At 44.9% G+C, this 13,668-nt stretch overlaps 1 protein-coding gene across 3 annotated transcripts in view; it reads left to right on the forward strand.

The window, feature by feature from the left end:
- Positions 1 to 1,851: 1,851 nt before the first annotated feature.
- STX18 (syntaxin 18) overlaps positions 1,852 to 13,668 on the forward strand; it is an 89,807-nt gene continuing 77,990 nt past the window's right edge. Inside the window, exon 1 of one of the 3 annotated variants that reach the window (XM_036227495.1) lies at positions 1,852 to 2,133. In XM_036227495.1, the coding sequence (XP_036083388.1) occupies positions 1,966 to 2,133 (168 nt within the window). In that variant the 5' untranslated portion in view covers positions 1,852 to 1,965. The remainder of the gene's footprint in view (positions 2,134 to 13,668) is intronic. The other 2 variants (XM_016161217.2, XM_016161216.2) reach the window with 2 other exon arrangements.

Consider the following 13,668-nt stretch of genomic DNA (forward strand, 5'->3'; position numbering starts at 1 on the left):
TCCGCTCCGCAGATCCAGGCAGAAAACTTAGACCTTTGTTCCCACCCTCTTACCCCCAAAGGCCAAACGCACCAAACACACACACTGAAGTTTCCGCGTAGCCACTCCCATTCAAACATCCCTCCCAACGGATTCCTCTCTCCTTCCCTGGCCTCCTCCCGGGGTTCTGGTTTCCCCCTCTAACCTTTAATTCAATCTCATTCACTATATTATGCAGAGCAATTTAACTCTCTTTCACTCTGCCCCAGGCTTACCTTTGCTTAGCCAAAGACTCATTAATGCCTCAATAAAACAAAGGACCGCTTATGCAATACAGAAGCATTGGCAGAGATTTTGTAACTTCTCATTTTCTCTTACTCTGTAAGCAGAAGAAAGCTGTATAGAAACTTATTTTCCTCATACAGGAAGGCCGAAGTGGTTATAGTTTGGGTTTTAAGTAACATTTTCCCTCTTCCTTTCAAGTATATTATGTCCTTTCTGGACCTATAGATAAATGTATTTAACACAATGAGTCTCAAACTTTTGCTCCTGGAACTCCTTTACCCTCGAAAATTATTGAGGATCCTAAATAACTTTTGTGCACATGACTTTTATCTATTTGTATTTACCATATTAGGCATGAAAAAGAAAATGTTATATATTCACTCACTTAAAACAAAAATAAGTCTACTACCTGTTAACATAAATGGTATCTTCTTGTGAAAAAAATACATTTTCAAAACAAACAAAACTTAGAATGGCATCATTTTACCTTTTTGCAAATCTCTTTAAACTCTGACTTAATAGAAGGCAGCTGTCCTGCATGCAGTGTTTGATCATAGCACAAGTCACACAGCCTCGGGAAAATTCAACTCTGTGCAACTCACGAGAGAAAGAGTGAAGTTACATATTATTTTAGGATTATGAGAATACTTTTTTATTTTGCTGATCACTCTGACAACCACTCTTTTAATATACATCCTATTTGTGCGTCCTATTTTAAATAAGAAAACAAACTCGACAAAATCAACGAGATCGTGAATTAAATCTGAATCTTGAACCAAAATGTAAGAGCTCGCTAACGTGCAGTCAATGTAAACAACTATGACTTAAGAGAGTATGTTTGAAAACTATACATCAAGAATGAACAGAAACTGGGGACACTCATCCGCCCTAGTCTCCATCTGATAAATTCGCAGTCATCCTTCAAGCCTGCCTTCTCTAACAGTGATGCCTTCTCTACAGAGCTCTTCCCTACCGCAAATGATGACAGTGGTATTATTGACAATGGCAACTAATTGGTACTGGTCACTAGGAGCCAAGCCACGCCAAGATACTTTACACGTGCTGTCTCGTTTAATTCCCACAGTAACGCCCCGAGGAAGGTACTGGCTTCCTGAGGCTGAAAGCTGAAAACGAAAGGCCTCTGGCCTCTCTCTAGCTTCGTGCCATGCACACCTGCTCTGCCCTAGCACTTAGTGAACCCAGATTGTCACCGCCCCGCACGGTGCGAGCTTCAGTTCCGCACAAGGCGAATCCTTGAGGTTAGAGGTCAGGCCGGGTCGCTTCTGGTCCCCCACAACCCGCGTGCCCGGGCTCATTGCGGGAGCCAAAGAGAAGGGCTCCGGAGACTTTAGGCTTCCTCATTGTCTGGCTGCCAGGGCGCACACGCCCCAAGCGGACTCAGGGGGCCTCGGGGCTCAGGGACCTCCCTTTGCCGCCAAGCCGGACCAGGCTTGCCGGGAGGAGAGAAGGGCGCGGCTCTGCGCGCCGCGGGACGCGTCAAGCGCGCGGGCGGAAGCCGGAACCTTTTTCCTCTCGCCGTGGTAACCCCGCGGAGGCCGGAACCTTTTTTCTCGCGTCGCTGTTGGCGGGCGGAGGAGTGCAGACCCGGAACGGTCCTCCAGCGGCCGGGCTCGCGCAGTGGTCGCTGAGCGCTGACGTGGGCCGGCTCCGCGGGGTCGGGGGCAGGAGGTGCAGGTCGCCATGGCGGTGGACATCACGCTGCTGTTCCGGGCCAGCGTCAAGACCGTGAAGACGCGCAACAAAGCGCTGGGAGTGGCGGTGGGCGGCGGGGTTGATGGCAGCCGCGACGAGTTGTTCCGCCGGAGCCCCCGGCCCAAGGGCGACTTCTCGAGCCGGGCGCGCGAAGTGGTGAGCTGGTTGCTATGGAAACGGTGGGCTGGCGAGTAGGGGCGGCCCGCGAGCAGACCCCAGACCAGACCTTGTCCCATGGGCATTGCGTCAAGGGAGCGCCTGGAGAAAAGTGGTCTGAAGCGGGGACGGGGGAGTTGGTCCCAGAGCGCCGACAGCTGTCCTGGGAAAGGAGCAGACTTATTTCGAGGAACGGGGACGAATATTGGGGAACTCTAGGAAGCACATTTCTCTTGGGGGGAGAGATGCTTGGAACTCTCAGTTCGCAGAGTGCATGGGCTGCTTTTAAGGTAACGAGTTCACCGTCACAGCAGACTTGAACGCCGGGGGAATTTCCCCACAGCCCTCACAGACCTTTGCTCTCCTGTCGCAGGACTGACCACCGTGTGTTTGCCTGTTCTGTTTACTTGTTTCGTGCTCCTACACTTCCTGCTCTCCGCCCCCAGCATTTTCAAAGGGCATGTTGAGCGGACCTCTTCCTTCTTGTCTCCTGCAATAGATTAGGGAACAGTACATCTTGCGACTGGTTTAAGATAATCTTTCACAAACGCTCTGCGTCACAGTCATCTAAACTTACTTTGTTTCCTGAACACAGCAGGCTTTCATTCAGGAAAGCAGGGACTTTATCCTTAAGGGCAGGAACAGTGTTGGCTTGGCCTCAGAATCGCCAGTTCCTGACTCAGCATCGCTTGGTATGTGTTTGTTGAATGAAAACATGAACAAATGGTTATCTTCCCCCACTAAACTCTGTAAGGAGTGAGGAAACTATAAGGAGAGGTGTTTCTCTTGTTTACTTTTGTACCTTTGGCACCAAGGGTGAATATTGTTTTTGTGGAACTAGAAGCTTATACAATTCTGTCTGTTCTCTTTAAGAAATGAAAATACAAAATCACGATGATTCAGAGCTTTGGGAGGTGCAGGTGAGGGGCCCTGATGCTTAAACTTCTTTAATTTCACGGTAAATCCACTTGTGTTTGGCACGCAGTCCAATGCCTGATATTTTGCAGACACTCATTTTTTAATAATGTATGTATGCATGGGTTAGTGAGTTGCAGTTTGAGCAGCCGTCCCAACCTTTGTTGCACCAGGGCCTGGGGTTTCTATGAGAACCTAATGCCTGAGGATCCTAGGTGGAGCTGAGGGGGTGATGCTAGCGCTGGGGAGCGGCCGCAAACACAGGTGATGCTTCTCTCGCTCACCCGCCGCTCACCTCCTGCTGTGCGGCCCAGTTCCTAACAGGCCATGGACCGGTATGGGTCTGTAGCCTCGGGGTTGGGGATCGCTGGTTTAGATAGCTTGGATTTAAATCTGGGTGCTGCTACTTAGAAGTAGAGACGTGGGCAAGTCCTGTTACCTTAGTCTCATTGTCCCTTTCTGTAAAATGGGTATGATAACACCCTACTTAACTGATAACTGAATTATTTGCATCTTGTGAGACTATGTATATATAATAAAGAACCATTCTGATCATTATTATTTCCCTTGATACCCTACCCCAACCTCACGTAGGCTTTTTAGACTTATTTTCATCATTGGTGCCAAACTATATTCCCTACACCACTTCTTTTTCTTATACTTTCATTCCTTGCTTGCAAACGGGATCCAAGTAAATGTGTGGAGTTAGTGAAAATCTTGTGCAGGTACCTATGGCAGCAGTAGTAGAGACAGCAGCATTCCTCTGTAAAGGCGAAACTCTTGATCAGTGATGGCAAATGTGTGGCAAGCATACAGCTATTCCTCTTTCTTCCTCCCTGTGACCGTAGCAGCCAGTGCTCATTTCCCAGCAGACGTGTATAGCACAGAGTCCCTTGCAACTCTGTGGCCAGGTGACCATTAACAGTTGTTGGGCCTGACATTCAAGTTGAAATCTGCTTGACATCTTACCTGATGTGTAGTAAAAATAGAACCCGTATGACTAAAGCTGAACCATGGGTTTTTTTTTTTTTTTATGTACTTAAAAGGATCTTAAGTTCATGCTGTTTAGGCTTCTCATTTTATAGGTGAGAAAACTAACACCCAAGTGAGTGAAATGACTTGCCCGGAGTCCTAATAGCTGAGGTCATAGGGCAGAGCAAGAGGTAGAAACCAGGTTCTTCGCCCTCAGTTTAATGCTATTTATTACGCCCACCTCCCAGCCTCCTACCTTTAATTTACACTATAATTTTAAACCAAAAATTCTTTGGATTTTAAATGGCAGTGAGTTTCTTCTTCTTGAGTTATCACTAAATTCATAACTGGAGACAGAATGGGATTTAGAGTAGAAAGACCTGAATTTGATTGCCTCTTTATGAATTCGATTGCCTCTCACTGTATGAATTTGGGGAAGTTACTTAACCTCAGTTTTCTCACTTCTAAAACAGAGTGAGTAATAGCGTCATGAGGTTGTTACTCAGACAAAGTGAGAAAAGGTATAAAAATACCTGTACAAGCATGATTTCTTTTAGTTGCAAATAACAGTTCCCTAGTAATGTAACTTAGCCTGAGCAAAATGGAAAGGTCTTGGGTTTTATCTCTGGGAAACACAGGATGGAGCTTCTTTCTCTTACCCATGAAACCCCAGGAGAGGGCTCTAGTTTCTGTTGGGATCTTGAGCCCTCATTATGGCCTCAGAGATGAGGTTCTTCAAGTGGCCAAGTCCTATGTCCTCTGCAGCAGGTGGCTCGCCCTACCAGAACCTTGGAAAAGGCACTGCCACATCTTGGAGTGTGGAGTGAGGGGTGTTCTTTGCGGTGCCTAGCGCGGTGCTGGCCATGCCTTCATCTTACCTGGCGGCTCTTCAACGCTGTGGGGACTGAGAACTGGAACTGGGAATTGGTAATGACAGACTTCAGGTGTGGGAATGTATCTGGAGGGACCTCCTAGTGGTGGCCCTTCGTTTCCTTACTGACTTCTCAAGGTTGCAGGGGCCAGGGAAAGCACCATGCAGGAAAGCGGGACCCCTCGAAGCAGCCAACCTGTCCTGGGGCAGCAGGGGCCAGTGAAAAGCACAGGACTCTCAGTGCGGTAGCCCCGGGCCTGCCCTTAGGCGAGCAGGCCACGTGATCGCTCTGGGCCTCAGTGTCCACACTGGTGAAACTGAGAGCATAGGTCAGACGGCTGCAGTGATTTTTTTGTCAAAGATACTTTGGGGAATCTATTTTCAGATTAGCATACAGGTGAGGTTTTCTTTGTTTATTATATGTTGCTTTTTTGTGAAAGCCGAATGTCATTTTATTAAGAATTGATTATCTTGAGTTCCTGGCTGACATTCAGAGTTCTGACAGTGACTCAAAGCCAGACGATCTGGTTCCCGCTTCGCTCTGACCTCACCTCTCTTTCCACGCCCTCGCCTCTTTGCCTTTCTCACAGGCGCTCCTCACGTTGCTGCCTCAGGGCCTTTGCATTCACTGTTTCTTCTACCTGGAACGCTTTTCTCCCAGACTCCACGTGGTTCGGTCTTCAGGTTTCTGCTCACAAGTTGCTTCAGTGAGACCTTCCTTAAACTGCCCTGTACAAAGTATCAGCCTTTTTCTGTCCCTTACTCTGTTTTATTCTTTTCATTATCTAATATATCATGTATCCATTTATTTATTGTTCATCCACAGGAATACATGCTTCGTGAAAACAAGACTTTGTGTTGGTTACCACTAGACCGGTGGGTTCCAGAACTGTGCAGGGACGCGGGTGCTCAGACGCTTTGCCTTCAGTTTTGGAGCTGGTTGATCTCTGCCCAGGGCTATTTCCAGTTCTAGGGATGTGTGACCCTAACATGGTTCCTCAATATTACAGAAATACATTTATACTTAGCGCTGTGTCTGGAGTAAATGTTAGAGAAACAGCAGCTTTTATTTCGTTAAATTTGTTGTTTTGTTGTTAAGATTTGGTTCCTGCCTGAGTCTAGTGCAGGAGCAGACGCATAAGCAGCACAGCAACTCGGGACGGCTGAGTGACGCCTCAGCACTCTCAGCATTGATTCCACGTGGCCTCGGTTTCCCTCGGGGACATAGCTTGACCTTTTCACCAACTTTGGAACCTAAAGGTCGAGCTGGGACCACCGGGGTTATTATCCCGAGTACCTGGAAATTGAATAAATCCTCCTTAAACGGGGTTTCAGTTGAGGGAGCGTGGTTCGAAGAGGCATATCAGGCAATAGGTACCAGGGACCAGTGAGGAGCCAGAAGGCCAGGCGACGGGGACAAACAGGACAAGAACAGGTCAGGAAACTGTAGGTTTAGGCTACAGGCTTCAAACAGAGCAGGAGCATGTCGAAGCCTATATTTATTATTATTAATGCAGAAAACTTTTTTGCCAATGAAAGAAGAAGCAGCTTTGGCTAAGGCTGGGGTGGGGTCTGGGAAGAGATGTTCATTAGCCAGGCTTCCCCCCCTTCCCCTTGAGGACCCCCTTGGGAAGCAGCCTTAGGGCTCAGAGAAGCGGGCTAAAGCCCGTGACAACGTTGTGCAAGGCCTCTTTCAGCTCCGCGATGCTGTTTCTATGGCTCTTAGTAACCGAGTGTGAGCCGTAAGCGGCACTCAGTGCTGTTGGTAGTGAGCCCTTTGTGTGGATGGACTGCGCTTCGGAATTCCCAGGATTTATTAAGATTGCAGCTCTGAAATTATATTCAATAATTTATTCCATCATCTCATAAGCATTGAACACCTGATGCGTCGGGCATCATGACGACACACAAAACTGTGAGACACACGTCCTGGCTCTTTGAAACTGTGGGTAAAGGATAACTAAATCTCCTGGATGGAGAATCAGTGGAAACCTCAGAGAGAAAGTGACAGTCACATTGGACCTCGAAGGACGAGAACCGTTGCGCAGAGGGAGGGATGAGTCCTTCCCCGGCGGAGGGCAGAGTGTGTCAAGGCCCCTAGAGCAGCTGCAGGGTGACTGCGGGGAGCTCCTCTCTGGAAGCGGCCTGGGCGACGGTCGGAGTGGGGGACGATGGGGCTGAGCCAGACTGGGCTGGAGCACAGCCCCCCACTAGGGTAGGGCTGCCGGAGCGGGTCTCCTTGGGGTGATATTTTAAATAAATTTTTCCTGTCCAGGGTCTGGTTCTGCCTCGAAGCTTGAGGACCAGATTTGTCTACATTTATGAGGACAGGTAGCAGCTGAGCTCACCTCAACTTGTGTAAATGTCGGAATAGCAGTTGGTTCATTTACTCTGAACACCGTAATACTCGGGAGAATACAAATTTTGGAAAATCAGTCTATTTTTGAACTTCTGCTATAGGTCAGGAACTCTGTTAAGGACTTTACATACCTGATTTCATTTAACTTTTCTCTCTTTGGGGGATAGAAATATTATTAAGTGATTTTACAGTATTATACTATGAATAATAGCATTCTAGAATTCATACAAACCTGATGTGTGAGTTTTTCTTCACTAGGAAATCCACGTGGGCTCCCTCTGGTGGGCAAAGTAGCAGTGACGTCTGCAGTGGTTAATTACTGCCTTGCATTATGAAAAACTTAATATGTTTAAAACATATTAGGTTTAAAGTTAACTTAAAAAGAGGCCCCTTAGGAACTTCTCTTAAAGAAAGTGAATAAGCCAGAGGAATGAAAGTATGTCAAATGAACTCATGTAACTCAGATGCGAAATGCTTGCAGCACAGTTGTAATTTTAAACTCAATAGTCCTTTTTTCTTCTTGACTTTCAGGTTCTCAAAGTCTGTAAATATTAGAGTTTGCCAGCTCCTACATGTCACAGTCTAGCACATGCCTATTTGTCAAAACTTTCTTATGGAGCTTGTAAACTATGTTTAACCAAGAGTCTTCATTTCTCATTATTGTATAGATTCCTGTTTACTTTTAAACAGATGATAAGAAAACCCTGATAAAATGAACATTTGCCTGCTAGTCTAAAGAGAAGTGACAGACAGCAGCAGATCTCGACTTGAGGAAATTGAGAAAGGAATTAAAAAGTCTAAGTTTGAATTACAAATACTTTTGGATTTGCCATTATTTAACTCTGTGATCTTGGAGAACTCACCAAATCTCCTTTTTGTTTTGGTTCTTTTTTCTCTTTTTGTTTGTTTGTTTGTTTGTTTGTTTGTTTAATGAGGGGCTTTGGCTCTATAATCCTTAAGGACCTTTTCAATAAGAGTCCATGATCCAGTACTCATCTTTCTGAAAGTCCCAGGATATAGTTTTAAGTGCTTATTGCCACAATAACTATCCAATGCCTTGTGCTGTTTTTCCCCTTAAGTTACCTTTCTCACCTGGATGAAAAAATGAGTTTGAATTTCAAAATTGTTATTTGGTATGTTTCCACAAATATATATATTTTCAATAGTGATTATGTGTTATCATAATAGACTCATATCAGTGGGACATGTTTTTGAAGTTGAAATCTGATTATAAAAGTAGTAAGAGCTGATTAAGCAGAATAAAGAAAATAAAGTTTCCGTATAGTACCACTGGCCACTGTTAGAATGTTGGTATATATCTTTCCAGACATTTTTTCTGTTAAAAACAGAATCTTTAATTCTGTTATGCAGCCCCGCTTTCTTTCCTTGCCTTTTTTTACTTAACAATGTATTAGGGCATTTTTCATGTCAATATATATTGTTCTGTGTCACCAATTTGGCTCTATAGCCATTAAAAGTAATATTACATAACTTATTTACATGAACCCCTATTGAAAGATATTTAGGCTGCGTGTCAGTTTATCACTGATTTAACTGAACTGTGCATTTTTACCAAATTTGTCAAGTTTATAATCTCTTAAAAAGGCAAAAATATATAAATTCACCTTGCTCTTTTTTTATTTTTATTTTTTTCTGAAACATGAAATAATTGGACGTCCTAATATTGATAAAAGGAAAATAGCCCAGAAGTTTTGCAGAGTGTTAAATGTGTTGGAACTTGTTCCCAGCACTGGAGACGTGTAGAAAAGAGGTGATGACTAGGGGTCGACTCATCAGGAAAGCTTGTTGGTGAGAGCAGGGTCTTAAGTATGGGGGTACAACGGGGTGGGGTGGGTGGCGCATGCGCGTAGCGGTGCATTTCAGTGACAGTAGGAGGCCGGCTGACCCGGCCAGCGGCGCTGCTTGCTCAGCAGCGTGAAATGGACTTGGGGCTGTGCTTTATGGCCTGCAGATCACAGAAGGCCTCCAGAGCTGTCGTCCACAATAAATGTACAAAGCCAGTGGCTACGCAGTGACCACTTACGAGCTAATGAATACATTTACAGGAGGAACAGAAAGCATTTCTAGAAATAACCTTAGTAAGAAATGCAAATGTCCCATTTAAAGAAAACTTGAAAATTTTGTAGAGAGATATGGAAGACTCGAATACACAGAGACACGTGTTGTATACCTGGAAGGGAAGGAAATGCGTTGTAAAGACACCAGATATTCCTCAATTAATTTGTAGATTTAGTGCAGCTTTAATCAGAACTTCAGCAGAACTTTTTTGAGAGGAATCAGAAAGTAGTTCTGAAATTCGTCTGGGGAAAAAAGATGTGCGAAAATAGCTAATCAATTTTTGGAAAAAAGTGAAAGGATGTGTGTATTTGGGTGAGGGTACTAGCCTTAAAAACATTTCAAAGCCAAAATACATGTGTATATGGATCAATCAGTAGAGCTGATTAGGCCAGGGTGTGTGTGCGTGTGTGTGTGTGTGTGTGTGACGTTTATCTTGACAAAGAATGAATTATCAATCGGTAGAAAAAGTTTACTCAGTGATGATTTGGGATAATTGGTAGTACTTTGAAGAAAAGGGTTGAGTTTTTTTGTTAAGATTATCACTTACCATACATATATTGATAAAAATTTTTAGGCGAACTAAAGATTTCATTGTAAAAGCAAAACTAAAGAGGATGCATGTGAATATTGACCTATCTTCTGGAAGTGGGAGGTCTTTCTGAGTTTAAATATTAGCAGCAGTGGTCTTAATGAAGTGAAGATTTCGATGATGACAGGGATGGCAGCTATTAAAAGTACTTTACATAGACATATTGCAGCATTATTCCCAAGTACAGAGAAATTATTAGGTGAATATGGCATACTGATGAGTATGTCATGTCATGAGAATAATTGCTTATATTATGTTAGGTTAAAAAAATTACTACCCAAACCAGGTATAATTAAAACTATGTATAGAAAATCAAACTCTAATCATGGAAATAATGATTAGAAGGGAATACACCAAAATATTAACAATGGCTATTCCTGGGTCATGGGACTGTGGCTGATTTATTTTTCTGTTTCTGTCATCCTGGATTTCTTTAATGAGCACATACTTTTGAAATGAAAACAGAACAAAACAATGAAAACTCACACAAGACGAGTTTTTATTGAGATGCTGCAGTAGGAAATGGAGAATTAATACTTTTGATTGGAAAAATGTCATGAGTAAGCAATATCGGTTTATATATTAAGTGCACAATGGAGGGGGGGTCCCTATTTAAAGGAAGTCCTAGGTGAAAACTTTTGAAATGGAGTAATTTTCCTGTAACTCAGCTGGACTTTCTGTTCGGACTTTCTTAGCCTGTACAAGAAAATCATCCACAAATGTTGCATTGGTGTTTAGCTTTCTGGTTGTCATTCCGAAAAATAATAAACGATAATAATAGCTACCACTTGTTGAGCACCTACTCTGGCGCTTGCGAACAGCTTTATAATTTAGTTGACTATCCTTGCAAGTTAGGGTCCTTTACTCAGGGAGAGACCGAGGTTCAGAGGGTTACGTGCCCTGCGCGGGCTGACATCACAGCAAGGGGAGTGCGCCGTGTGCCCAGGACGGCGGCCACTCGCCGGGCCCTTCGGACGCCTGTGCGTGTGCTGGGTGCCGGCCTTGAGCAGTGCATTGTGGCACGTAAATCACACACGCTGGAAAGCGCCTGGCTGGCTTTTAGGGAAATAAGCTGCCTCCAAACCAAACTTATATTTTTTTAAATCAACAGTTGCCTTTTTATACAGATATTTTTCTGTATTTTAATAGTTAATGTATTTTAAGCATTTCTTACAGGTAATGTTGAGGTACGCTTTGGGGGAAAAATAGGAAGATTTGTGGTTTTAGTAAAATTATGAGAAGGAAGGAGACCCAACTCATATGTTACAGACATTTGAAAAAGTGTAATTCTTTAGGGCGTAGTTTGTGAGCCATCCGCAGGCAGTTCTCCCAGCAGGCGGGGGACATCCGGGCCCGTTCCTGAAGGCATGGCCTGCCTTCCAGCTTTCAGGCGGCTGTGGGATTGACTGAGATGTTGCATGTGAAGCCGCTAGCATTTATCTTGTGCATTCCAGGTACTCATTAAGTGGCAACCACCAATGAGTGCGGAAGGCACTTAGCTTGCTCTTCAGGGTAGAAGGATGAGTGAGACTTTCATCCGGCCGTCAGTGCACTTACGGTCTAGAAGGGGGCGTTCGTTCATTCTTTCATTTATTTGTTCAATAAATACTTATTGAGCCTCTGCTGTAGACTATGCACTGTTTTTGCCTCGTGGGCAGCCGAAAACTGTGCTTTCATGAAGCTTATATTCCGATGGGAAACTTACAGTAAGTAAGCAGACATATATAAAAATATTCATGTGGGGTAATGATAAGTAAATTCCTAAGTATTAGGCATGCCCATATGTAGTTATAGAAACCTCCAAAAGAAGAAGCTTGAGAATTGAGAGACATCAGTTCTGGGTAAGGCTGAGGGAGACTTCGTGGAAGAGGCGACATTTAGGTGGGCCTCACAGATTTTCCGCCTGTGGAAGTGGAGGAGAGAAGGAGCAGGAGAGGACACCTGAGCCTCCGCGGGTGGGAAGGCACGGGACGGGGAGCCCCACCGAGGAGAGCTCGGTTTAGCTGGGAGGAGTGTGAGAAGGAGGCAGTGGGGCCCTCCCCATCTACTCGGGCCCTGTCCCCTCTGCCCTTGCCCCAGGAGGCGGATCTTTGTGGAGTGCGTGGCTGGGCTTCCTTGCTCTCTGACTTCTGCTTGGGTTCAGCCCACGGGAGGCTCAAGCAGGAGATGGAAGGGCTGGAAGAGAGGCGCTGGTTTGGGAACTGGGTAGACGCTTTGCATTCACGGGCCGTGACTTGGGTGGGTGTCTGCCCACCTGCCCTCCAGTTTTCCCGTGTGTGTGTCAGGCGTCCCGTGGAGGTGCATTTCCTTCTCCCCCGTTCCCGCTCAGCATCGCACCTGGGACAAGTCAAGGACTGCAGGCGCGCACCAGTTCGCTCTCAGTGGTGTGGCGGTTCGTGCTTCTCTTGCACATGTGACCTGAAAGGTCAGGGGTGGTAAATGGCTCTTGTGGCATTTTCGACTATAAATCTGCACTGGAGTGGAATCTGTAACCCATTATCAGATTCTGAATCAAACTACCTTGTCTCTCTCCTGTTTTTGTTTCAGTGGAAATGTGTGTTTTTATTCTGTCAGTGGACAGTTTACATACCTAATATACCTAATATTAAGAGGGAATTATATAATGAATACTTGATGTGAAGAGACTGGTTAAATATTTCGGCTCCAAGGGAGTCCATTAAAGTAATGAGGAAATTACATTTAATTTTAATGTAGAAAGATTTTTTAATGTTATTGCTATTAAGCATGTATTACACACACTCACCCATTTTTTTGCAAATGAATTCCCAAAGCACAATTCATCTTTATACAGGTGGAAAGGAAATATTCTTGCAAACTATGGAGCTTGATGTCTTTTTCTTAGCTGTAGAGAGAAGCATACTTTTCCAAAAAATAGAATGTGATGGTTGATTGGAAACTTTCGGAGCTACAGGCTTTTAGTTCTACCTCTTGAAATAAGAAAATACATATAAATGGGTCCCCAGATGAAGGCGTGGTGGGGTACTTTATAGCCCTAATTGACTCCAGACATAGAGGCCGTGATTTGTAAGCAAGCAGTGACAAGAGGAAGTTAAATCAAAATTAAATTAAGGAAAGGAAATAAAAAAAAGAGATATCGAGGAGAGGTGATGAATTTTCTGAAAACTTCTAAATACCTATCTGTGGGTAAGTGAGAAATCTGTGACTATATCTCAGTGTGTCAAAGGATGAAATCTGGAAACATTTCAGTCTGAAAAAGACCACCTTTTTTTTTTTTTAAAGTCTTTTTTATACTCATTACTGGTACAGTTCGGTCAGTATAGGCATATTTGCTTCTCTACTTTTCCATGACCCATCAGTCCGCAAAAATCAGTATGAAGTGATATTTGGGGATGACAGGTGTTTCTGTTTACATTCTGACATTCTGTTGCTGTTCCGGCTTACGTAAATAAAGTGCTAGGAATCAGAGCGACCGGCCTCGCACCCACTCCCAGCGCCATTTGCTCGGTCGTCTGTCTCCCTCCTCCTGACCTCCCCGTCCAGCTACGGCGAGTGAATGAAGTGAATCAGTGCCTCGTGCTCCCTCTCTCAACCCTCATCGCCTTGAGTCTGGGCTCGGCGACCCCCAGCCCGCCCCACCCCCAAGCCAAGCCCCTGTGCAGAAGGCGCCGCCTTCGGCAGGGCTCTCTGCTCAGAAGCGAGCGTGTCCAGTGCTGCTCGTCCCCGCACCACGAACGCCCGCTCCTCGGCTGAGTTCAGAGGGCCTTATAA

Source organism: Rousettus aegyptiacus, unplaced genomic scaffold, assembly GCF_014176215.1.
Source record: "Rousettus aegyptiacus isolate mRouAeg1 unplaced genomic scaffold, mRouAeg1.p scaffold_m13_p_10, whole genome shotgun sequence".
Taxonomy (NCBI): Eukaryota; Metazoa; Chordata; class Mammalia; order Chiroptera; family Pteropodidae; genus Rousettus; species Rousettus aegyptiacus.